The sequence below is a fragment of the Perna viridis genome, chromosome 5 (genome assembly GCF_037379345.1).
Source record: "Perna viridis isolate PV_CMFRI_1.1 ecotype Kerala chromosome 5, ASM3737934v1, whole genome shotgun sequence".
Lineage (NCBI taxonomy): Eukaryota > Metazoa > Mollusca > Bivalvia > Mytilida > Mytilidae > Perna > Perna viridis.
Genome location: NC_142449.1, coordinates 36,178,368 through 36,206,050, shown reverse-complemented (window position 1 = coordinate 36,206,050; position 27,683 = coordinate 36,178,368). Strand labels below are relative to the sequence as shown.

At 31.2% G+C, this 27,683-nt stretch overlaps 1 protein-coding gene across 13 annotated transcripts in view; it reads left to right on the top strand.

The window, feature by feature from the left end:
• The window catches only part of LOC148617276 (uncharacterized), an 85,488-nt gene that overhangs the window by 23,513 nt on the left and 34,292 nt on the right, over positions 1–27,683 (top strand). For 9 of the 13 annotated variants that reach the window (XM_088584836.1, XM_088584838.1, XM_088584832.1 and 6 more), the window contains 24 exons: positions 527–658; positions 1,247–1,320; positions 2,189–2,315; positions 3,458–3,571; positions 4,971–5,117; positions 6,140–6,223; positions 9,382–9,465; positions 10,143–10,301; positions 11,558–11,620; positions 13,890–13,973; positions 15,448–15,531; positions 17,351–17,425; positions 17,864–17,884; positions 19,701–19,847; positions 20,604–20,687; positions 21,637–21,795; positions 22,108–22,254; positions 23,335–23,577; positions 24,116–24,178; positions 24,593–24,760; positions 25,289–25,315; positions 26,630–26,713; positions 26,967–27,146; positions 27,475–27,558. In XM_088584836.1, coding sequence (XP_088440962.1) covers positions 527–658; positions 1,247–1,320; positions 2,189–2,315; positions 3,458–3,571; positions 4,971–5,117; positions 6,140–6,223; positions 9,382–9,465; positions 10,143–10,301; positions 11,558–11,620; positions 13,890–13,973; positions 15,448–15,531; positions 17,351–17,425; positions 17,864–17,884; positions 19,701–19,847; positions 20,604–20,687; positions 21,637–21,795; positions 22,108–22,254; positions 23,335–23,577; positions 24,116–24,178; positions 24,593–24,760; positions 25,289–25,315; positions 26,630–26,713; positions 26,967–27,146; positions 27,475–27,558 — 2,634 coding nt within the window. The remainder of the gene's footprint in view (positions 1–526; positions 659–1,246; positions 1,321–2,188; positions 2,316–3,457; positions 3,572–4,970; positions 5,118–6,139; positions 6,224–9,381; positions 9,466–10,142; positions 10,302–11,557; positions 11,621–13,889; positions 13,974–15,447; positions 15,532–17,350; positions 17,426–17,863; positions 17,885–19,700; positions 19,848–20,603; positions 20,688–21,636; positions 21,796–22,107; positions 22,255–23,334; positions 23,578–24,115; positions 24,179–24,592; positions 24,761–25,288; positions 25,316–26,629; positions 26,714–26,966; positions 27,147–27,474; positions 27,559–27,683) is intronic. The other 4 variants (XM_088584835.1, XM_088584840.1, XM_088584841.1 and 1 more) reach the window with 2 other exon arrangements.

Sequence of the window (27,683 nt, the reverse complement as noted above, 5' to 3'; positions counted from 1 at the left end):
GTTATTGTGATCAAGTTCTTTACCCATATGGTGGCGAATAAAAGTAGAAAGTTGAATAAGCATGCATGCATGCAAATGGGGTTAAAAATGATTTAAATTTTGTGTGTTGTTGATATGTCTCGACAGGAAAAGTAGGAACTCTTCTCTTTCAAGGAGAAGTAATACACTATTGTGAAATGATATGAAAATTATATAACTGTTAAGTACATGTAGTACATTTGAAGTGTTTCTGATTTATCTACTGGGGATTTTTTTTTATATTGAAACTTAAAAATAAAAGAATAGAAGAAAAAGAAATCTTTCTCCTGGATCAACAACTGAGATGCCACATTGCAGACTTTTTAAAAAATTTGGCAAAAAAATTTTCTTTCAAAAATTTAGACAAACCAAAGAAAAATATCTCAACTCAGTGTTAATTGTAACTATCTTGATTTTCTGGGTACATACATTATTTATGATATTCTGCTGCGGTCCAATTTTTCACAGTAAACGACATTAAAATTTCCAATTTGTGTAATTTTTTTAGGAAATGCAGGAGCGTCTTCAAAGACAGGAAGAAAATTTGAGTAGACTACGAGACGAGAATTCCAACCTTAATCATGATATCAATCAGCTGATCTCTGTCATTAGTACTGCTAGGTCAACTGGCAGGTGGGAGGTAATGACGCAAAGTTAAACTTTTATAGGGAGCAACCATTTGATTTCTATGGGGAGGGGTTACGATCATATTTGGTGTCCTGGATTTTTTCTTCCTGTATGTTTTTTACTCTAGTCTATCGTAGATTTTTTTTTGGATAGATCCTGATTTTTTTTAAAATACCAAGTGTTTTCTCCCGTAGTTAACTCTGCTGTTTTATTTTGACAGCAGAACTTAAGTACTGTAAACAGAATTAGCACTATCTTGTACCCACACTAAATGGTCTTGCCTATTTGTCAGTCAGTTTGTCTATCTATTACACTTTTCTGTAACAGAATTTTCAGCTTCTATTAGATGGGAGGATAAGGTATTTGGTACATGTGTACAGCATGTAGTATTAATAAATTAAAATAAACTTACAGTCTCTATAAATTTTTTTTAATTCCTTTTTAATCTGAAATTGCTGAAACAAAACATGCTTTTGAAATAAAGAAAAAAAATTCATCATTGGCTTTGTTGTAAAATCTAATCTGTGATTTGTCATCAGAGGTTTTGTTGTCAAATATAGCCTGTGATTTATCACTAAAATGAGATGATATTCTATTTCAGACAATAAATGTAAACTTTCGAGAACTGTCTATGGATCAAGTCTTTGGATCCCTCCATGAGCAATTGGCAGGAATGTAAGTACATGAGAGTATTTTAAACTTAATTAGGGCCCTGCCACTAAAAATGGCAGCTGCCCTATAGTGATCATTCCATCTGTGTGTGCATCCATCCATCCATAACAAATCGTGTCTGGGCTGTAACTTTTTGGCTTTTGATATTTTGCATGTGGTTAGATCACCTAAAGATGATGTGTCGCATACCATGGATGTTGGCCTATGAGGTGAACTTTGATCTAAAGGTCAAATTCCTGTTTTTACTGACAAACTCATGCCTGCGCTATAACTTTTTTATCTTTCAATGTGGGCTTTTTATATATAGCATATTGGTTGATCACCTAAAGACAATGTGTCGCATACCATGGATATTGGCCTATGACCTTGAACTTTGACCTCAAGGTCAAATTCCTGTTTTTCACTGACTAACTCGTGTCTGACCTGTAACTTTTTTGTCTTTCAATGTGGGCTTTTGATATTTGGCATGTGGGTTGATCATCTAAATTAAATTCATATATATGGCTTGATTGCCACAGCGTGGCCCACAGAAATGGATTCCATTTCAATGATAACTAGTTCTTACAGCGAGTAATATAATAGAGTTGAGATTTGTCATACCGTGTATACATTATTTTGTTGTTGTTACGATATGTCATATACATTAGAGCAGTGCTCTTTTTCCTATGCAAATTGTCATGGATAATCAAACTTTTGAAGTATCCAATCAAATTGGAACATGTGTTCCGGGATGTTGCATACTACAAAAATCAGAAATAACAAATCATACAGTGGACAAGGCTTAAGTTCATCCATATTATAATCATATAATATATGGAAATATAAAAAATCATTTTTTGAATATATTGAAAAATTTTCGATATAATTTCAGTAAAAGTTCTGAAGGTGCTTTTGAAGAAAGGATAAGAGAACTGAATGAGAAGTTACGAAGGAAGGAAGAACAGATAGAATCATTACAGAAAACACTGCATCAATCAGTTAGAACTTCACAAGATGAGGTAAAATATCAAATAATAGGGAAAGGTTTTACAGTGAAATCTGTCATAGCTGAACTCAACTGAAACAGTGAAATCTTTCTTAGCTGAATCCAATTGAAACAGTGAAATCTGTCTGAGTTGAATCCATCTGAAACCGTGAAATCTGAGCTGAACCCAGTTGAAACATTGAAAACTGTCTGAACAGAACCCAGCTTAAACATTGAAAACTGTCTAGTTGAACCCAACTGAAACAGTAAATCTGTCTAAGCTGAAACCAGTATAACCTGGAAACTTCCCGAAAAAAAACTCCCAAAGACCTTTCATAATAATTTCTATGCATTTTAAACCTGTGTATTCTAACTGCTTGCTTCAGTCAAAAATTATTCATTCTGACATTGGTTGGGATATGATAAGTTTCTTTTTACCTGGAAATGAACCATTTCTGATTATCAGTAATAAAAACAATATTTAGGAAAGATAAGATTAGTCAACGCATTAAAGACCCTACTACTACTAGGAAAAATAATGTGATGTGTTTTATTATTCACCCTGGAGTGTTTCTTTCCTGTAATGGTGTCACTATTCTGTGTTCCTTCCCTGTGATTTAAGAATGATGTCATTATGCTCTGTTTGTCAGGCAATTCAACAGATGGATACATTGTGCACTAAAAAAATCTTGTTTTATCATTCAGTTAGTTTCTGTATCTGATGGTATTTTTTACTCTGGTATATCAATTCCAGGCAACACAAAACTTGTTAAGTTTCTCAAGTTTGAGAAGATTGTCAACTATTTTATTCATCATGAAACCTTTATAATCTGATCAGCCATTTATACAGTGAAGCTTGTCTAAACAAAACCCTTAAAAAATCAGAAAATCTATGAAACCAGACATTTTAACTATTTATATAACAGTTTAAATATATTTTGAACACTTAAGAGCCAAACAACATTCTAAACAAAACCCAAGTCCCAAAGGATTTGGTTTAGACAGGTTTGGCTGTATTTAAAAGTGTTTTTAAAATAGTATTGCTAGACCAGACCTGAGACTTTTGATTAATTTACCAAATGTCACACGTTTTGTCATCCTATTCTTTCTTCTTTGCTTCTGTTGTCTTTCCTTGATTCTTATTGCTTCAAGTCTACAATTTCTTATTCTTTGTAGAAGAGTGGTGACAAAGACCCATTTCGACAAATTGCAGAACGAGACTTCACAATCATGCAATTAAAAAATGATCTCAGAAGGGCAGAGCAGAAATCTGAAGATCTCGTTGCTGATGTAAGTCAAAACTCATCCAGAGAGGATTTTTTATTAAAGAAAAATATTTTAAATGAAATCAGAATCATTTTAGTTTAATCATTTTATCATACAAATGAATATCATAGGGTTCAGCACTTCATAATAAGCAAGATTCTATTACTCAATACATATTACATTTATCGTTTTTGCACAATACCGAGTTACAGCAAATAAAATATTTAACTTCAGGGAATAGAGTTAGTCTTCCATTTGGTGAATGACCACTACCTGATGAAATGTCTTAGGTAGTAACCTGAACTGGATGTTTAATTTGGAGATTTCAACATTCTATCATTTCATAGGTATTTTTATTCTAAGTTTGATAGAAAGTTTGGCAATTGTCTAGTTCACTCATTAGGAAGTTTATCAGGTGAATGTCATTGAATCAAAGGAAGACCAACTCCATCTCCTGAAGCTAACTATATAACTTGTCGTAAAGGTACATATATCATAATGACAATTAATGACAATATTCATAAAGTATACAGTTACGTGTGAAGGTTTGGGAATGAGGTTAATAACTGCTTTGGAAACAAGAGCTTGATATGTTGGTGTCTGTGTTTGCTTATAATCTTAAAATATTGTTTATTTGTGTATAGCTTTTATAGTTAATGCTTAAGGAAGCAGACCTAGGGTAAGGGACATAACTCATGACGTCAGTGATATGTTTGTATCATATTCAATTTCACCAAAGGCTATCAAGCGTTCATTTGACACAGAATGAAATTAATCATGACTGATGTAAAATGCTGAATAAAAACGTTCGGATGATTTGTAAGGGTTGTTTCCCTTACCCAAGGTCTACCTCCTTAATTGGTCATTGTTGTTTACATTAGAGAGGTCTTGCACTGACACATGGTGTTATACTTTATAATAATTAAATCTACAGAATGAAAAACTTTCTACAATTAAATTTCTAATCCTATGCATTGTATGTACATATATATATATTCAATTTTGGCATGCTCAGATTAAATTGTGAAAAAAGGGTAAAAGCAGGAAAATCCTTGATATTTTTGCTGTCATGGTATCATGAACGCCAGATAGCATCCTATTAATCACAACTGAGAGACCTCCATAATCAGATCTTTCGAAGGAGGGTGAGGAGGGGGGGCAGAGATTGGAGCTAAACATTTATCCCTACACAATGTATGTACATACATATTCTAATTTGGCATGTGCAAATCTAGCTGTAATAAAAAAATGTAAAATTTGAAAAGAATTGATATTCTTTGTGAAATACAAAATGGTTTATTTTCCTGTAATCCCTGTGATCTGTGCATGCTTAATAAGGCATGACACTCTTCAATATAGACAACAATGACTACCAATCTGGTGATTGTATCAACTCTCATTCTGCTTCATCTCTGGCTGTCAGGTGACAAATCGTGAACGCAAGATAGCATCCCTTCAATCACAACTGAGTGACCTCCACAGTCAGGTCTCTCGAAGGGAGGCAGAGATTGGAGCAGGACAACAGACAGTTAAAATGCTTCAGGATAAAAACCGCACCTCAACAGCAGAGGTAAATTTGAAACATCCAATGCTTTAGTTTGCTAGTTTTCCTCAGAAATGCTGATAGATTGAATTTTATATATTAATTAAGACACTCAGATAAGTAATGTTATAGTAGATATTAACTGCTCAGTTAGTTGTAGAATAGTGGTTAATTTACACAGTTGGTTCCACATCCATATTTGAGCCAAAATTGTGCTTTACTTTGTTTAATCTGTATATTCATGTACATAGAACATATGTTTCAGAAGAATTTCCTTAGTGTAAGTGTTTGTAAGAATCAGGCAAAATGGGAAAAATCAGAAACATGCACGTCAAAAAACCCTAACAATAAAATATCACTCTAGGATGCTTTCTCTATTTGAAAATAACACTATTTAATCTCTGCATCAGTGGCTTTGCTCAGAAATTTTTCAATAGAATGTTAGAAAAAACAGGTTTTTGACAGAATTACCTGCCCTTGAAATGTTCATTTTCAATAATATTGAAACTCAATGGTCCAGCAAGATATGAAAAGTCTTGTCTGTTTTCCTTGATTCAGATGGTGCAAATAGTCAAATTACACTACCAAAATGATGGGTTTCTTCATATTATGTTTTACCCACTGCCTGATTCTTACAGGGACTGACACTTAAATTCTTAGAAGTAATGACATGTTTTGCTCCTAATTGAAGTACCACCTACCAGTATACTGTATCCAATTTTGTCTGTCTTTCCAATTATCCATTCCTCTAGGATCTAAAAATAATTCTACATTTCCTGTTTGCTAATGAGAAGAATTACATAATATGCCATGTATAGCTTTGTAGATTCATTTATATTGTTGGTTATGAGATTTTCAAACCTTAATTTCTTTTTCACACAGCTTGAATTGATATAAACCACATGTGTTTAGTTGGAAAATTTGAGTCTGTATTGTGAATGGTATTTGTATGTCTAGTTAAAGATATGAAGCTTTTTCTTGTCATAAGTTCTGAATTAGATGCTTAAGAATTAGCCTATTTGTGTGAACAAGACATTGATCGATTTCAGCTTGCCAGGATAGAAGAAACAACTAGACAATTGAAGTTAGATGTCCAGCAATATAAAGATAGATACACACAAGCTAGTCAGGAGGTAAGCTGCTTAATCATTTTAAAATTTCGGATATTTAAGTACCAGTCCATACAAAATTCATGCACTGCCCATATTGAAGTGATTCATGGTGAAGAAAAACCAACTGAACAAACAATGCTTTTTCAATCTACATATGCTATATTTTTATGTAACAGTTGTCCTTTCCATATTCAGATCTGTACTTTTTAGAAAATCACACTTTCATCTTCCATTAAATTCAACCAAATCAAACAAAATCAGGAATGTTTACTCTTGCACAGTGCCTATTTCATGTACAATCTGTATGAATTTGATCTCAAAAACCCAAATGAAAAACTATTACTGATTATGTGATCTTTAACTGATTCTGAATAGGAATTAAAAGTCAAGTTTGTAGGTTTTTGGCATGAATGAATTGCCTCCTGTCTGATTTTTATAAATACTGCTACTTAAATGTTGTTTAAATAGATGAGATGCAATGAATTTTACATCAAATCCTTTTTCAGTTGTCTCCCTTTTAATGCTGTTTCTCAACAGACCCATTATCTGTTAAAATAAGTAAATTTAAGCAACATATTTCTTATCTAATGGAAATAGATTCTTTAGTATTAATTTTCTGAGTAAACTCAGTTGGTTCTTTGGCCAAGAAATATAACAGTTCGTTGTGAAAAATTTGGAGAAAATGTAACATTCACCCTGCGGAAGTACAAACTGAACCTGCTTAGAAGATTAGCATGAAAGGGTTTTTTTGTATAAAAAAATCTTAAGAATTATTTGACACATTTAATTTTTAATTGAATTTTGATTTATTGTCAACAGCCAACAGCTCTTAATCATGATTGTATTGTTTTTAATTGATAGTACTATTATCCGTCTATGCTGACTCATGACTTCAAATTTTTTATTTATTTTGGGGGGATTTTTTTTCTCTTTTTTGTTTACTGTATTATCTCTGTTATACAGTACTTCTTGGAATTTCATGTTCATATAAACAAGGAAATTTTATTCCCTTTAATGTAAGAGATAAGATAAATGATTATTTTTTCATAAAAAAAACAACTTTTCTGAAACTACAAATATTGTTGACCACAGACATTCATTTATTTGTTATTGAAAAACAGTTTCATGTCTTAGTATTTCTGAAATCATAAAAAAATTAGTTGTGTACATCTGAGCAGATGGTATCTTCGAATCGCTTTGTCCTTTTTCCATTCATCTAAATTTTGTTGCATTTATTTTGCTCCAATGGAGGGATTGATTGATTTGTGTGATTTTATTTTGATTGGGCATTTGGTTGCATAGTTGTTAACTTTTTGGGACAATTCATGTGGGAAATTTTTCCCCAATTGACACTGTTTCATGTAGGAGATTTTTCCTCGATTGACACAGTTTCATGTGGGAGGTGTTTCCCCAATTGACACTGTTTCATGTAGGAGATTTTTTATTTATAGGCAAATATTTTCACAGAAAATATAGTAATTTTAATCATTTTTATGTGAGAGATTCTAATTTTTTCATTGATTTTAAGGATGTCTCCCCCTCATGTGGGAGGGTTAACAGATATGTGGGTGCTGTGGGGTATCAACTTCTCGTATCTGCTGGAGTATACCTTGCTTAATAAACTTAAAACTTCGTTTTTAGATAGTTTTCAACAATTGAGTTATTAGTGTCTATTTGATTCTTGAGGTTCCTGTTCAAGGCTATAGCTAATCTTGTGTTTTACCTGGGTTAAAGTCCCCAGTTTAGAATTGTCAAATATTAAATCAATTAAAACTTACGATCAGACATAAATATTAATAATTCCGTGTATAACATGAGCAAATATTAATATAGTACTAAATATTGAACTCAGTCAACCATGCAATTCTATTGTTATTTGAGATAAATATTGTTACTGGTCTCCTCTACGAGTTTAAAGCTGTAAAAATACCTTGGTTGATAAAATACAGTTCATTGATAGTTATTCAGTCTATTGTTTGTTCAGAGTTTTTAAATTATTAGTGCTAGAAGGATGTATTTTATTTCATTTAATCAATGGAAGTGTTAAGGTCTTTTATGAATGATTATCTTTTTAAATATCTAATTAAGTTCATATTTGAAACTGCTTTATGAAGTATGAACTACAAGTTCATTTCTTTTTGAAAAAATTCATATTTTACTCATGAAAAAGAAAATGGCTTTGGTTAATGGCACTTTAAAACCCTTTAAGTACCCCATCCTTGAAATTCTGCCACCCGAGTTTAAATTGATCTACTGCATAATATCATATACTACAGATTTCAGAAAGGATCTCGAATTAAAATGTTGACATAATGTGCTCCCATGAAAAAAAAATTCCCATGACAGGGGTATATCTTACCTTGCTATGTATATTTCATGACTTTAGTGGTAGTAATGTATAATTGCTTTACATGGAGATGGCAGGATTGATAAAATGAACAGCTAAATGAAAATGTTATTCTAGACAGTAATGATATGTGAAATGGGAGAATTTTATATGAAATGAGTGAAAGGGATTCTAGACAGTAATGATATGTGAAATGGGAGAATTTTATATGAAATGAGTGAAAGGGATTATCTACATCAAGATCAATCTTTGTTCTGGGTAAGACTAGTAAAAAAAGATTGGTACAACTAGAAGTTCATAATTTACATTTGGTAAGGCATTTCATTGTATACATCTTCTTAAAACTGTCTGGTTGGGTAGGTTTTTTAGATATTTGAGACTTTACAAAAATGTACTTGTTCAGTCACAGCCATATGTGCCACACATGAGAATCATGTGAAATGCATCATATATCATTTTCACGATTGAGCACGATATGATTAACATATGTTTTAATTTATATATGATTATGATAATCATAAGTTTTTCACTAACATGATTATCTTTTGTTAGCAAGCCATATTTACATATCATTATCTTCTTCGGATATGCACCCTAATAATATATTTTACTATATGAAATATGCAAGACTGCATACTGTTGCAGTTCTATTCTATTATAGATGATGATTTTATCTTGGGAATAGGTTTGTATCTAAACAAATTTCATCATGAGTGGTTTGGCTGTAGATGTTTTCAGATTGACCAAACATGATGTATGTTTGTTTATTCAGCAAGGAAATCTATCAACCCGCACCTGAAACAATTCATCTAATTGCCATTGTTTTTCACAGATACCCCATTATGAAAGACGTATACGGACTTTGGAGACTGATCTGCAAGAATCTAAAGATCAGAGGAGGAAAGCAATGGAAGAGGTAGGAGGAGATACAAAGCTGAAGTTTGTCTTTTTAGCTACAGCAGAAGAGGCTTCTATTGGTCACTCTGATGTTATTTTGTTTTTAATGTTTTTTTTTGCTATATGTGCTAAAGCACAGCCTCACATTTTTCTTAGGGTCTAAGCAGTGCATTTATATTGTGGAAATAAAAGCCATGAAACATTTCAAGAAAACATCATTTATTACATGGCTAGTTGTTTCTTTTATAAGATTTACGCCTTGGTGATCTCCTTAAATGTGGGAGGTTGAGGGTTCAAATCCCCAGCTCAGTCACACAAAAGACTTGAAAATTGGTAGTAGCTGCTTTTCTGCCAAGTATGTGGTATTTAGGAGACAGAGCAACAACTGGTTGGCTCGCGTCAGAATAATGTGTCCTAGTGGTGTGCCATGCCTTCTTGCGAGCTGTCATAAAAATCCGGCTCTGTGTGTTGGTCTAGAACAAAGTAGGATCTGTTTGATTGATTAATCTTTCTCGTCCTGAAATGCATGAAATATCTGCCATAAGGTGTTGAACAATTATCCATCAATCAATCTTAAGATTGCTCAACATTTAGATAGCTTGTGTAAAATGAGCACAATGCCTGAGTACAGACATTATTTAATAAGAAGTTATAAATATATTTAAAAAGACATCTTCATATCCTTTTGTGCTGTAGATTGGAATATTACAAGACAGAATCAGGGATACTCAAGTCTCCAAGAAGGACCATCATGACATTCTGAAATCAGAATTATCAAGACGAGACGACACAATCCAGAAACTGAGACGTGATGTTTTGGCTTTACAGGAAAAGCGAGATGCTGCAGTCGCTGAGGTAAGAAGAAAGATTCAATATTTTTTTTTCATCCAGAATCAGATATTTGGATTACTAAGATCATTCAATATAATTTTGCATAATAATTTGCATATATAATTTTATATTCAAGCCATTTTCACAGTTCACACTGATAATAATTGTTATAATTATGATAGTCAGAAGTTTACATGCTGCAATTGCTAATGTCAGATGATATTGCTGATGTCAGATGATAACAGCAAATATACTAGTGCATGTATACTTATAAATTATGGATATTATAGAAATATATTGTAACTTTAAGTCATAGTGACATTTTACTAAAAACAATTATATATGAAAATATATTAACAAATAATTTTAAGTATTACGTACTGAAAATTCAGTAAGTCAACTTTCTATTTAAGTACCAGTCCATCTAAAATTCAGACACTGTCAATGGTAGAGGTGATTTGTGGTTTTATAAACCATCAAACAAGCAATATTTTTATTTACAATAACTATAGTCCTTTCTGCATACAAATTTTAATTTTGGAGAAAGCCATACATTTATCTCCCCCTTAACTTAACCAAATCAAGAACAGTTACTCTTTCAAAGTGTCAATTTAATGTACAGTCTATATAATTTTTGTTTCAAAAGTGCAACAACCTACTGAAAGACTACGTCTGGTTATGTGGTCTGTAACTGTTTTTGAATAAAATATAAAAGTGAATTTGGTGGGTTTTTGACATGCATGAATCACCTCCTGCCTAATATCAATAAAGACTGCTACTTTATCATGTGAATAGAAATTGGTTTCACTTCTTGGCACATGGTCTTTGAAAATGGTCAGAATTTTTGGTACATATTCACGATTTAAATATTATTCAATGAGATTCCAGTGTTTTCTTGGTTTTGTGCTTAATTTACTATATCTATTTACTTATGACAATTAAATGACAAGTAAAATATTTTTTACCTAAAATTAAATCAATGAAATACTGATATCTATGAATGTAGGCCAATTAAAAAAATCTTTGGTTTGCTGCTTATTCTGTGTGAATTGTTTTGTTTATGTTTTCAAGTCATGTGAATTTAAAATGCAAGAATTTTATCAAGAAAAAAATACTGCCTAGCTATTTATTATTATTAAAATATGTTTTTATCAAGCCCAAGTTTCAGATCAGAAAAAAGCGAACCAACTGACTTTTTTGTGGTTAGCCTGTGTCTATTGTAGCCTTATATATTAGTGTATGCTTTGCCAGTATTTTGTATATTTGCCTGATTATTATAGTTGGATCAAAAAGTTCATGCTCTGAACCAATCAGAAGACAAGAAAAAACATACCGAAGAGGAGGTAACTCCGTCAATAACCAGAATTTTGCACTGATATACCCTGCACCTAACCTACACTCTTCTTGTAACCTCTGTGATGCATTTGTTTAATTTTATGTAGCACCTAACCTTGCTCTTGTTTTATGACAGGTAATTTTGCAGGATTTTCTTGTAAATCTTACTTGAAATTTGGAAGTTATTTTTTGTGGTTTGCTTTCTTCGTATTGTATTTGTGCTGTTTTATTGTTTTAAATCTACATATAGTTCCATTGTATGCACTATCTCTCCTGTTGACTTTTGAACTGACTGGTTTAGAATATGTTTTCAGTCTTTGATTCTGCTTTTCTGTAATTAAAGGTAATGGCTTTTGCTGCATAGTGAACTAAATTTTACTTATTTTTATCCCACTGAGCATGCAAGTTAGCATGTATGCCACTTCCTCATGTGCATCAATTATGGTATCTCAGATAGTTTAATTGGAAAAATTTATACACCCAGTAAATAATTTTACCTTATTATGTATCAGACTAAATTCTCATGAAGAAATTTTACTGAAATTATAACTTTGGACACCTTTTCACAGTCTACAGCTTTAATGGTGGTAAAAAAAATGCCTTTTAAAAAGCCATTAGATGTTTTGCAGATATGATAACCTTTACACTTAGTCTAGTTTATGGTCTTGGTAGAATAAATTGGGTTATGGTTTATTGAAACACCTGTTTTATATTATGTAATAGTTCCTTGAGACCCATATTATATTTTAATATGTTTAGGGGTTTTAATTTACTGGTACTTTCAATGGTGGTAGATTGTGACTGTCCAAGTTTGAAAATCAATTGTCTTCTTGTGAGAAACCAAAAGTCCTCAATAAAGTATAAATGAAAAGGGTTGAAGGTCCATAATCTATGTACATGTAAATGAAATTTCAAAGGTCCTAAGAAATTGGGGGTCTGATCTGAGAACAACATTAGTTTAAAACCTTGTTTTTTATCAGACTGCCTTTAAGTCCATCTAGTCAAAGTTTTTATTCAATAAATTGTGTTCTATAGTAAACCCTTATCAGATACCAGTAAAGTGTATACAGTGTATAACCTACTCCAATTTAACCAATGAATATTAATTGCATTTTCTTACACTGGAAAAATTGAGATAAAACAAATTTGATTGATATGATATTACCTGTTGATTGAAAAAAAAATACAGGTAAAAAATAATTATAATAAAAAAATGTGTTGATTTTTTGTTATAATCTGCTTAAACTTGTCAACTACCTATTTATTTGTTTAAATTTGATTTAATTACCTGTGCCAGAGTAACTAGCCCGTGACCTTAATTAGAGATAATTTTAATTGACTCAGACCATTTAATCAATGTATTGTAAGGTTCAGGCATAGATAAAATGTCTTAACAACCATCAAGCTTTAGACAAAATGGAGGGCAAGAGGGATAAAGTTCCCTTTTCCTATTTTCAAAAGGTAGAGTTTGTATTTTAATATCTTACAGAACTATCTAATTTTATTGATTTTCCAGTTAGGGTGCCTTTGCATGTTGTGTGTTACCTGTAAATGAGATAATTCAAAGCTTTTTGATTGTTATCTGAATAGAATTTAATATGTAGGGACATGTTTCTATTAGGATATGCATAATATGTGTGCCTGTTTGGTTTGCAAATATTGTGTATGGGAAGGTGGTTTAGAATTAAAACATTCAAAATTTTGGTATAAAATGGTTTAATGTATGGAGAAACTTTGATAGAGTAGGGATATTGTAGGTCTTTTGTAACAGGAAAGTGAACTAGCATTTTAAGGTTAGGAAGAAATGTGTCCTGCTTCCACCACCCCACTTAAAAAAAAACAATGAAATAAAGAAAGATTTGAAAAAAAATCATTGTATCTCAAAATATATGCTCTTTCAGCCTGGTTTGTTTAATGCACCTTTTTATTTCTAGATTCATTTTCTTAAGATATTAAATTTGATGTTTTGAAAGGAAATTTAATATCTTTCATGTCATTATAACTAGAAACAGGATTATGTCACAATATTTATTTCATTTCATGACTTTACATCCTGTTTAATTATTTGATTGAAAGTAAAAAAAAAACGTATATATGCTTAAAAATTTGTTTTGTTTTGTCTGAGCTATGGTAAAAAAAATCAAATGTTTTGCAAGTAAAACTGTACAAACCTGATTTCCTAAGCTTTTCGTTTTTTTTATCACAATTGTAGTGTGAAAAATATGGAATTAAACATATGACCGACATTTAAATATATGACCGAAATTTCTTTAATAGATGCACAGATTAGAGGCAAGATGCAAAGTTGCAGAAGAAGAGACGGAATCTTTACGTCGTATGAATGAAAACTATAAATCAGAGGTGAGCTATTTAAGGCACTTACGATACTATTTACATGAATATTCTTTCAAAATATTGTGTAATCACTGTACATGTGTCATCTATTATTTTATTGGCATTCATTTAGAATATAGCTTGTAGTTTTTAGAAATATGACTAGAAAGGACATACTCAAGTTAAATACATGCAAAAATTTGGATTTGATGTACTTTCAATCTACATTAGTTTAAGTTTTAGAGTGTAAAAAAATTATATATGAAATTTTCCTGTCTTTGATAGTCTTGATTAAGGCATTGAACATATTTTTTTTATAGTGTATTCTCCTTTAAGTAGACTGAGCTGTTGAGAGCATAGGCATTAGAGGCAGACCGTCTGTATTCTGGTTTGTCATTTCTTCCTTAGCTCTCAACAAACCTGCCAAACCATTATTTCTCTAAAAGGAAGATATGAATAAACCTCTTTTATTGTATGAAGATTTTTAAAAGTATATTTAACATTTTCATGTGTACTTATGCTGTATTCTGAATGAAACTTTATATTGTTTACAAATTTGCATATTCAATAGTTGATAAATGTAGATGAATATTGTGTATGTGTCAAATATTTAGATAGATACAACACATCAGTACATCTAGACTACATCATCCATGTTTTCTTAGCTGCCCTTGTTTAGAACAAGGCCATACACACTTGGCTAGACTGTTGTATAGCTCTAGTGGACAGTATTTTTTTGTTCTTTCAAAGGCTGGAAATTGGGTGTGGCTACATTGTCCTGCCAGAACTGTTATTCTCGTGTTTATGAAATCCTATCTTGCCATAGTGCTTGGAAAATCTTGTGGAGGAAGCAAAATTTTACCTTATTTTTTGTAACTTTTCTTCATCAACTAAATGTCCTTCTAATTTGTTTGCAGCTTATGTGTGACTTTTAAATGCATGATACTTAAGTGCGTATACTTGACGCATTGTTGATTGGACTGAAATTTGAAAGAAAATGACTTGGTTAGACAAATAAACAGCTTCAGTGGTGTTTTATACTTTAGCTTGTGCATGACTATTACCATTAAAGTGTTAAATGATGCAATCTAATGCAATTCTTTAACTCAACCTAAAACTTTATAAAATGCTGCTAATCTTGTTAAGGGAGATCTTTCCAACCAAAGTTTTCTTTTGTATGAATTTCTTGTCTCCGTCACATTGAGCTTATGGGGTAGGGGCATAAATTCATAGGCTTTGTTTAATAGAGCAAAAATATATCTTTTGAGCATTCACTTGAAATATGAAATATTGGCTATACAGTCTTCTGTGCTTCCCTTTATTTGAACAATACATATTCATTTATTCATTTACCGTCATTGGGAGAATTCTTTTTGAAAAAAAAGAAACGATCGAAAATCATGCTTTCATTAATTTTCATGAACTAAATATCACCTTTCACCAGACATTTGAGAATGATTTTCACATAATACATGTACAATAAATGAGATTTGTTACATAGGCCACTAGTAATGTTACCAAGACAACACGAGCAGAGGCAGAAATACAAACGTTGAAGGCACAATATGCCGATTCGTTAGCCCAGGTAGACTAAACGTAGATTTGTTTCACAGCTTTTGTAGTGGCTTGTAGCTTGTATATAGATTTGGAGCATGATTTGGTGTTTAATTTGTTGTATATATTTTATGTATGTTATAAAATATTACTTGTGTGCACATTAATGCAATGCTGAGGTTCCTGAATTGCCCAGTATAAAAGAAAATTCATTGTTTTGGCACTCATCATCAACTTCATTATCATCCATTGAAATATTGAAATTTTCCACAAATTGCCAGTTCATTTTGTCACTTTTATTCAAAAGGGCAAAGTTAAAAAATATACCAGAAGTATACCCTTATCGCCTGGGTAGTAACCACTTTATTGTAACAAACTCGAAATACGTAGAAATGTATACAGGTAGTAACTTTAATTTTAAACAACAGTGAAAATAAATAACAGAAAATTCAAATGCAAGAATTAAAATTTTGAAGACACCTGGGCGATTTGGGTTTCCTAAATGTTGTATTGTCATGTAATCAGTATCAATGTATGTCACTTTTGTGGTTGTTAATGTTGAGTTCTGTTTACATGAATATTTTCATTTTAAAACACATGTTGTTGTGAGCATATAATAAACAAACAAACAAACAAAATCAATCAGGCATGTTTACACAAGTTGCATGTGAAGCACTATTTTTATTTTTTATAGATGTTATGACAATGTATTTCAGTTCATTGTCTGCATGATGCATGTTCTTCTTGTAATTAAATTAATAATTCAATGCAGTGGCTTTGTACAATACATTTATTTTTGTTTCACAAAAATGGAGCTTCTAGATAAATCACTTGGAATTATGTATTTGCATTTTGAAAGAATGCCATTAACTGAACCTTTGGAAACTCATGGCTTTATAATAATTTTAACATTATTTTGGTATACATTTCATTGTAATGCTTGCCTGCATGTTAAATTATCATGCTAGATATTGGGCATGGGATTATTTTGAAGATGAATTAACATTAATATTATTACTAAATGCATGTTTTTTTTAATATAAGATTAATCTCACATATCTTACTTTTGTATTTTTTTGTGGTGACTTATTTTCATGATTTTTTTTAAAATATGCATTAGAACTGCTTTTTAGATAAGAACACTTAATCTTAACAAACCGTCCAATCTATCTGTCTATCAGTCCGTCTGTCCACATCTCTTGTAAGCACAACTCCTCCTAAACCACTCAGGGGATTTTTATATTTAATGGAAGGTTGGGCATCAAAAGTACATGTGTACAAAGAAATAAGTTTACTGTTGGGGAACTTCAAAGGGAGATAATCCAACTAAAGGGTTTTAATTGTTAAAACATCGTAAGCCCCAACTACTAAACCATAGATATGCATGAAGGAATAAAGTTATTGTCTGAGGACTCCTAAAAGAGAAACAGGTTATACATTTGAAAGCATTTGAAGCTGGGTGTAATTACTTAGTGGGCTTGCTCAAAGTATTTCTAGTGAAAAGAAGGAAGGAGAGATAAGATGAACAAAAAGTAAATTCATGAAAATAGGTAGCCACAAAAAATACTTGCAGGAAGTTAATAACCCATGCTTATGTTTGCAAAAATGATTAAATTCAATTGCTAATTTTGTTAAACCTATTATAACTGGCTTATCCTTTCCTAATAATAAAAGTTGTATTGCCTTAATGTACCCTTGAACTTAAACTAAAAGTTTCAAAATGACAAGTTTTTTTTCAATGCTTTTCTCCCTATATCCGCTCCCTAAAAAAATTAAGGCCCTTTCTTGTTTTGAGTTCTTTAATTCATCAGTTTTTCTGTGCTCTAAATATGTTGAACTGTTCATTTTAGGTGCAGAAACTGACTGCCTCCCTACAGAAACTACAGAGCTCATCAAAAGATACCAGGGATGCCCTAACTGCTGAGGTAAAAATATGATACTTTTCTCATCGAGATCCAGTGTTATAAAAATCCAATGGTCTTAGACTAAACCTTGATTTTTAGCTCCAGTATTTTTGCCAGTGTTTTGTGAAATTTTGCAGTAATTATATAACCAGAGTTGTGCTTAATTTGTGTGTTTTAATTTTCTGAAGCTAGAATTTAGATTGTTATGCTTTTTACTTGATTAAAAGTGTTACAAATGTGTCAAACTTAGAATTAAATAGTAATCCTTTTTTCTTTGATTTTCTTTGTTTTATAATTTGTGTCTCTGTTTTTGGTTTTTGGTTAACATGTTAATTTGTAGAATTTAACATTATTTGTGTTAATGTTTTTTTTTTAATAACTAGAAGGAATATACTAGGGGAGATAACCATGCTGGTTGTTTATATAGGGGAGATAACTCATAATTATTTATTTATTTAGTATGGTACTCATCATTATGGTGTAAGTGTCCAAATATGACTTCTTGCTTGGCTTCAGTATCTTAATACAGTGCATTTTTCTGCATTTTTCTATCTTTCCTGAAACAGTACATCAATTCAATGCTATATGATCAGGCTACTTATAATTTAAGTTTCATTGTGAGACTACATACTAGAAACTTATTTTGTTAACAAATCATACCCCCAAAAAACTAATTGAAAACAAGGTTTTCTCACTGTTTATCATTAATCCTTGTTAAAAGAATATGTCTGTAAAAACACTATGGTCAGAAGCGTATTTTTAAAAGAAATTTGGTTCCTTTTGAATGTTAATTATTTCAGATCATGTTAGCATTATTTCTGGTCCTAGATCCATGGCTCTCTATTTCTGATGCAGGACCATTAAAATTTCACTTACCTAGGTCTCGGACCTACCATCATTTACATTAACTCTCACTGAGGACCTTTCACTTTTTGCTGATGGACTTTTCATTTAGGATATGCCAAAAAAGTCCAGGATCTTTCACTGATAAAAGTAAATTTGATGATCTTTTTTTAATCTTGTGAAGTAGTGTTTTATAAGTTTGTTTTAAAATAGTGCTAAGAACAGGTGAAATGCTTAAGTTAAAATGACCTTATGGCTTTGGACATCAAGAAATTCTCCAAGTGTGTTTTCAGTTATAGTATAGTTAATTATATGTATATTAACATGTATTATTCTGTTTGTGTGTACACAGGAAAATTGCAACAATGTTTTCATCTTTTAGGTCATATGAAATATATGTTCAGGCCTGAAATGTGAAACAGATTTTTTTTGTGTGTTTAAAAAACACATGACAACGTTTATCAAACTCATTTGAAAAGCATTCTTTTTTCATATATATTAAGTTCAAAAACATGTAAATATATGTATTTAAGATTTGATTTAATGTATGAAAAACAGATGTTGTACTTGTTCCTGCGTATTAACTATAAATCTGAATTGAGCATTGCACAGTAGGTAATGAAATACAGTGAAGTTTGAAAGAATAATCTGAATTCAAGCAAAGTTTGAGAAAAAATTCTATCTCTGCCACTGGCTGCAAATATGAATCCAGTTGATTTCAAAAATGATTTCAATATAGTTGACGAAACTTTCTTTGTTATATCAAACTTGTAGTTGAACATCATTGTCTGTTGCTGACATTGCCTTAATCCAACCATATGTATTAAAATCTAACAAATTTGTCATTTCATCTTACTAACAATATGTACACTTTGATATGTCATATAAACCAATATTTGTATAATTAACTTTTCGTACTCCTATTAACATTTTAAATTTGCAATGGAATTAGAGTTGGAGCTTACTATATGTAATATAATAATTAAAAAAAAAATTATATCACAGCTTTTTAGTGTTAAATTCAGAGTAAGTTGTTTGTCCTTTTCTGAAGTTTAAAAATCTTAAGTTAAATTTTTGTCTATGTTAAAAATATCATTTTTGATTTTTGGGTTCTTTAGTGTAAATTATATGTAGTGGCTTTTGTTTCAATTTGGAAAAAAAAATGTAGGTTTTGCATTTAATCATCATAAAATCATTATGACTGAAATTATGAATAAAAAAATCTGAAGGAGTTGAAATGGAAAGTTTTTCTATCATTATAACATGTATCACTCATTTTAATTTCACATTTGAACGTGTGTCCATCAAGGAACTTTTTTTCAATGATACATGTAATATTTTTTTTTAAAAGGCACTTTTAATTTTCTGTCACAATTTTCATTATGCATGGGGTGCTTTAATATTACATTTCATTGTCATGGTATTATTAAAAAAAAATGTTCTATTTGACAAGGTTGCTGATAGGCACGACAATATTGTCAAACTACGTAATGAGAACCGTGACCTGGAAGAGAAGTTACGCGAGGCCCTCGGCTCAGCACATCATCGAGGTGATGTAGTGAAACAGATGAGGGATGAAATCAAACAGTACCAGGCTAGAGTAAGTTCAAACTTAGTCAAATCTTCAGAATCGTTAAATACTAAAATGAATGCGGCAATCAAATTAAAAGCTCTCAAATCCTTTAGTCATTCCTCATATATATGAAGGGGAAAACTTTTAAGGGATAATTTTGTCAAATTTGAGTTTCAGAGGCTCTAATAGAAAAATATTGATAACAATGTTTCAGATTTTTTTATTAAATTGGTTTTAGTCAAAGACATAAAAATGTGATATGAATGTACATTTCTGGTAACTTGATTAATGTTCAGTCAATGTGGTCTTCAGTTAAAAACTTAGTGCTGAAAATTCATATATTTTTATGCTGGTTTTATAAGAAGAAATTATATAACATTGTCAGTTGTATTGTCAGTTAACTGTTATTTTAAAATGAAATATATGAACTGTGTCATGTTGCTTTAGCCTAATGGTGCTAATTGTTTAGAAATAAATCAAATACAATGAAACCTGTCCTAACCAGACCCCTTTTGAACTTTTAAATTGTTTAGTTTAGACAGGTTTTACATTTAACCAAGTTTAAACTACATTTAAACCAACATAAAGGGACTAAAAAGAGTCTGGTTTATAAAGGTTTTCAGATTATTCAGGGTTTGGTTTAGACAGGTCTTCAGATAATTTAGGGTTTGGTTTAGACAAGTTTTCAGATTATTCAGGGTTTTTTTTTTTTTCATGTATCCTTTGTAAGAATTTTAAGCATCTATAAAGCTACATGTATTAACATTTAATTAATTATTGCAGCTTCAAGAAAGTCAAAGAAAGATGGAAACAATGAATCAGGACCTACAGCAAACCCAGAGTCGATACACTGCACAGGCTCGTGAGGTTGGTAGGACATTATTGATGTGCATAAAAGCAGGCAATACACTATTCTAATTTGAGCTGAAAGAAATTATTTATGTCAACAGAAATTGGATATAAAATGCAGACCTGATATTCTTCATAACGCTTATTTAAATCTGGAATTTACCATGATAGCTTCTTTCTTTTTATCATATGTTTACTTCCGATTTTGGCAATTTCCCCTTATTTAGGTTGGCTCCAAAAGCCATGTCTGCATATGATTTCCCAATCACTGTGACATTATTTAGTGTTTATATTGTATGAAACTTAAAAGTAAAATCCACACCAAAGTGACTTTCTTGAAATAATGAAAATTCATGATTTTTTGTTTTTGTTTTTTTTTTTTGTGAAAACTTATCAATTTCTATTTTCAGTGCTTATTGTAAATACATCTTGAATTTGTTCTTTATATCAAAACACCACATTATTTCATGATGTTATCATGAACTTGTGGATTGTTACAGTGTATCCATCTATGCCATGAATACTGATTTGTTAAATTCCAACAATCAATCAATCAATCAATCCTTTCTTCTTCCGACTCCCCCTGACTAAACTTTTTATGAGCAACTCAATGGGTGTTTCTAGGAAAGCCGAGGATGCTTACCCTACTGGTGTATCTGGTCCATGCTCCCAGTTTTTAGTGGAGTCCAAGTTGCTCATTTGCTTTTGTTACTTTGTATGTATGATTTTAGTTTAACTTAATGTTCCTTGTTGTGTATGTCTTTTTTCCATGTCTGGTCTTTGTCCCTGGATTACATTCTTTTGATTACTGCTAGAATCTTGGTTCCCTTGATTACTCTTTCAAACAGTGCAATTAGAATTTAGGGTCTTTGAGATCTCTATCATAAATATGCTACTTTCCTTTGATAGAGTTCTTTGTTTTGCAGTCTACAGTTGTCATTTGTACTATCTTTTGCAAATTTTGTAGATTGACAGATTACAAACAGAAACACAGGAGAAAGATCTGACCAAGAGCCAGAGTGAAACTGTATTGAAGTCTGAGATAGCTGATAGAGATGAAGACATTCATAGACTGAAGGCTGAAATCTGTGTTCTCCATGAAAAACTCTCTCAAAGCTCTGCTCAGGTAAGGGAATCTTTTGTGTTGGCCTTGTGTGAAATTTAAATAAAAAATTTGAATATGAACTCAGAATATTCCAAATTTTCAAGTTTTTCAAATACAATGTATGAAAATGCTATGGCTTATTCAGATCTAGGTGAGATATAATATTAACCAAGACATCTAAACTATAAATCAGTAGTAGATTCCAAACTTTGACTGGAGTCATGTGCTATTTACCTCAAACTGCACTACACCCCAAAGTAAAGGAAAAAAATAGGATATAGATAGATTATAAAGACTATTGGTATTTAAAGCCATTTTGATGTACTATTTTAGTTGATGTCACGTGAGGAGCAGATTCAGAGAATAAGCCTGAATCGAGATGACATACACAGAGAATTAGAACATAAAGAATCACAGCTACTTAGACTAGATTCTGATCTAGCCATTGCTAAAGAGGAGAGAAGGAAAGCTGATGATGTCGTAGGTTTCTTTTTTCTTTTAAAACCTCTTGGAAAATCAAATGAAGAATGCTTCATCCAGTTTGTGTTCGTAATCTGGAATTTTATTTAATCAGTCTTTTTGGCCATTCAAGAGTTTTTAGAAGAAAATAAGTGAAAACAAAAACAGAACACTGAAATGAAATGCTTAAATGCTAATTTTGCTTTTCTTGGGTCACATAACAAAAAGTAAAAATAAAATTGTGAATTTTTTCAACATACAGGGTTTGCACAAGTGCTTAAAATCCTTGAAAGAACTTGAAAACAAAAAGCAGAAAAATTAAGGACTTGAAAGTACTTTAATTCCAAAAGTGGTTCTTAAAAGTCCTGAGAATCTGATATCCTTTCAAATCAATATGTAAGTGTTGTTTAATTGCAGAAAAGAACATTTTTTTACCATCAGACATCGGACTTTATGAATACGTACGAAGATTATGATATCGACAATCCTCATATTTTCCCTGTTATAGAAATAGTACAGTTTCCATGAAACTGGCACGTAGTCATTTAGTTCTATTTTTTTATAAATGTGATGCAGTTTTGGTTATGTGGTCGTCCTCGAGAAATAATTTGCGGTTTGAATGAGAATTTTGTAAATAAAAGCAATCCAATCGTGTGATTTTTATTTTACTTATAGGGAACGATATCACTTTTGATTGACTTCATTTTATTAATGAAATAAATTGACAATATTGATTATTTGTTTTCATCAGTCTGAGAAAAAAGTAGTTCTTACTTTGGGAAGAAGTTTTCATCATGCCTTGCAGGTGCCAGTTCTCAAATAGATTGCTTGAAATGCCTGCATATGGTGACTGGCTTGAAAGGGCCAACTCAAGCAATACACCTAGAAGCCTTAATGATTTGATAATCAGGATCCTTGAATATCTTTAAAATTGTCCTTAAAAGTCCTTGAATTTTGTGGTAAAAAATGTGTATGAACCCTGAACATAATTAAGTGCCTTTAGCAAGATATTTAAGTTTTTTGCCAATACTGTATTTTTTAATTGATGATTTCTTAAAAAAAACAACAACAAAAAAAAAAACAGCAATTATGTTTTTTTAGCTCTCAAGAAGGGAGATAACCATTCAACAAATGGAGAATGATTTAGAAATGGTTAAACAACAATATCGTGAAGCTGTGGAAGAGAATGGCAGGTTGGAGGCCAGAATTCAAGCTTTTGCTATCAATGCTCAGAGTGAACAAGATGTCCTCAGTTCTGAGGTTAAGAGGAGAGAGGATGGTATCAAGCGATTAAAGATGGAACAAGTAACTCTCCAGGAATCTAATAGTAAATATGCTGAAAAGGTAAGAGGAGAAACATTGTCTGTTCTTTATATTGTGATAGTACTTTAATTCATGGATTAGGGAAGAAATACTAGTTGCGGATTCTTGAATTCTTGGTTTTGAGGTTTTCAGTATACACATCTATGGAATTCTCCTTTTCATTGGGAATCGAATTTTGTGGTTTGGCCTACCAATAAAAACCAAGTAAATTAGTACCTTACGAAAAGTAGTACTTTCACATTATTTGATAGAGTATACGATTTTATATTAGGTATACATGTAGTACATTTTAAAGTACAAAGTGTGCTACTGGAATTTAGGGAATTATTTCAATTTTTTTTAATCATTTCTTTGTATGACAGATAAACACATTTTTGCATGATTTTGCATTTAGTAATTATTTATCAAAATGAAAAAAAAAATTTTACCATACTAAAAAAAATTCAGCTTTAGCACTGAAAATTGTTCTGTGATGTAAAAAAAAATCACTATAACTATAAATTAACAGTAATTTATTCTTCTATGGAGTATTTTTAAGTATTCATCTTTTTTATGATAGGTCAACCAATTAGAGAGAGAATTGGAACAGTTGAAACAAAGATTCAGAACATCACAATCAGAGGTAAGTAACATTGTATATTAGCTTCATAAGAATTCTGAACAGTAAAGATATCTACACTGAAATAGGATTAAAAAGCAGAGCTTGCTCTGGCTTCAAAAGTTCTGTTATCTGAAAAATCATCAGCTGCCAATTTTTTTCCCCAATTTTGTTGATAGAACAGGATGCATTTATGGCATAATTCCAATCATAAAGAAACCCTGGCGCAGAAAAAAAACCCAACTTGTTATTTTTGTCACAAGATGAAATAAAAACTGCAGATTACAATATTGGTAAAGCTCAGATGATCCATGAAAAAACAAAGATTTAATAGATAGAAAGACATAGGTCATAATTATAAAGATTCTATGCAGACTTATATTTGCAACGGAATCTTGCAAAGAAAGCAATTATTTAGCATGATCTTGATGTTTCCAGGCTGAGACAAAGACCAGTATGATTACTGACTTACAAAGACAACTTGATGAGTCAAAGAAGAGAACCTCACATCAATTTGATGAAATTCACAAACTAGAAGATCAAGTTAGAGAACTGAATATAGAGTTAGCTTCAGTTCAGTCCCAGGCAGATAAACTGCAGCAAAATGTAAGCTTAGATAAAAAAAAAGACACACCAACTTTATTTAAATATTTGCACTTAACTTCTTGTAATGTGACTAGTAGGCACAGCTTTTGAATTCAAATGTCTTAGAATTTTTAGAAAGCATTATGGAGAATTGGGTTGTATAGAAAGGAACTTTCATTGGTTAAAGTTGTAATTTTCTAGATTTTCAAATTTTATGTTTGAGGCCATTAGTATCTATGTAAGCATTGGAAAATAGTTTCATAATACAAATTTTGACCATTTTTCAAGATTTTATGTTTATAATAATTTAGGTCTGTTTGATTTGAATATTTTAATATAGATGGAAAACTGAATAGATTTATAGAGTAGTTGTGCAAGCTTATTGATTTTATTGCTACAGAATAAAGAAAAGTTAAAAAATGATGTCTCAATGGTAAAAAAAAGATTCTAGAATAGAATTTTAAAAAAGTTAAAAACTTAGATTTTGATATTGAAAAGAAAGATTCTAAAATGATATGCATATTGTAAATAAATATTGAATCTGACTAGGTCAACATTCACGGTCTAGTTATCGAGGTAAGAATGTCAAGCTGGATTCTTAGCTTTTCTATACTCATGACATATTGTTTTAATTACACAGTAAAACTTCAGCTATCAGTAGACCCTTTCTTTTTAACTGTTGGATAGTCAACGAGCATGCATGATATGTACTTTCACGAGTTAGGACCTGGTGTAGAACTAAAGAATTTTGCTCATGGAAGTGTATACTAAGCATGCTCATTAACTACACAGCAGTTAACATAAAAAGAGTCTATTTAAACTCAAATCTTATTTAGTAGTTCTTATATTGCAAAGTGCACAGTAAATTTTTCCTTTTAGTAAAGTAGGTCTTTCCATACTAATTCATATAATCTCAAAATTTGCAACAACACATTTTCTGACTACAAAACAAAGTTAAAGTTGGTTCTCCAACTTTTAGCAGTTTCTTTATGAATTGTTATGAAAGCTCAGGGTCTAAAAGTGAAATTGTGCTCACGTAGACAGCTATTATTTTTTTTTATTCATAAGTTGCTTAAGTATGGTTTTATAAATAGGCACAGTATACTTCATTAAAAACTGAAAAAAGTGGGCTATTTATTTTCATTCAGCTATTTTTTTTTAAAGAAAATCTGTATTTCTCAACTTGAATAGTACTGAAGTTTTACTTGAGAGCTATATTAGGATTTGATCAATGTTTTTATGCCCTACCAACTAGATGGGGCATAGAGATTCATGTCTGGTTGTCCATCTGTTTATTTGGCTCTCCCTTGGGTCTTGATTTATTCATCATCATGAAATTTTCAAAATGATAAAGAATGAACTCTTTTTTCTTCTTTACTGTATATGTGAACAGGGTATCAAATTAGTCCTGAAAAATAGACAATTCCTTTTTGTTATACCTTTGACATTGTGTTTGAAACCTTTGCTTATAACATTTAAGTTACAATGCCATCCTCTTAAATTGAAATCATATGCATTTTGTCTAGATTTGTTTTATGTACTCATTGAAGATAGTTTTGAATATCATATTTATTATGGAATTTTAGACATCGAACTGTAGTTAGCTTTTAGAACTACTATGAGTAGTCGCTGGTATAAATTTATATACTTGTGTAGGATAATGGAAGAGCTTTTCAAAGGAATAGAGCTTGCCGAGTATTTCCGGAGCTTAATTTTTGATGTTATGATAATAGGTTGAGGATTTGTAAATGTTTTTGTTCAGTAAGGAGTTGAAATTCTGTATGAGCTCAGTAAGAAATTATTTTGTTTTTGAGAAAAAAAAATACCAATATTTACACTACAATACAAAAATACAAAAATATAATAAAAATTTCTCTGATTAAATTACAGAATACAACCAAAGATGAACTGATTCAGCAGCTGAAAGGAGACATTGATGGTCTGCAAAAACAAAGAAAGGACATGACTGGCAAAGTTAGTATAAAAATTGATTTTTTAGGGCCTTTTTTTTGGGGGGGGAGGTGTGGAGGATCAAGTTGTCTATGTACTGGTCAAACTTTGTATATATAGTGAAGATTTTAAACCAATAGCTTGTGTGTTTCAGATCTTTTGTATGGTTGATTTACTTAAATTTACTTCTAAATTTATTTGATTTATGTTAATAATTTATGGTTTTCACAACATATTCTTACAGTAATAGATTAAAATACTTTCCAATCTTTTATAGATGATGATCAGAGATGAAACTATTCAGAAACTGAACTCAGAGATAGGAAAACTGAAGGCAAGACACCAGGAGAAAGCTACAGAGATACAGAAACAGACAGAGACCATCAAGAAACTACAAGATGCTCTTACCAAGTCTCACGTAGATCTTGATAAGATCAAAAATCAGAGTGAAGAAGAGGTAATGTGTGATAATAACCTTGGTGTCCTTGATTACTCTTTCAAATATATTTATTTCACGAACAGAGTTTATAAAATGAAACATGTAGAAAAGAATTCAGAAATAAAATAACTATTACAAATTTGTCTCTTTTAGTCAGTCTTGTGTTGAATTATCATTGGCAAACAGTTATGAAAGGATAGGCCCAAAAATGGCGTAAAAAATATGCTAATGAAATTTTCTCATTTAAATTGCTGTAATGTTTAAGAGCAAATTGAAAGATAAAAGAATGGTATTTAATGGCTTTTATAAATGATATATGACTTATACAGCTATATTTATACTCCAGGTGAGAAGAAGAGACGGGACTATCAAACAGTTACAAGAAGATTTGATGGAATCCCAGGCTCAGTACAGCTCCTGTTACAATGAGGTATATAAATTCCTAGGTATACTCTTACTATGATTGTGTATCAAGTGAATGAGCATTGTTCATGGGTTTCCTAGTTTTAGTGATTGGATAGGAGTAGCCCAGTGATCAGTGAAATGTTTCGATAC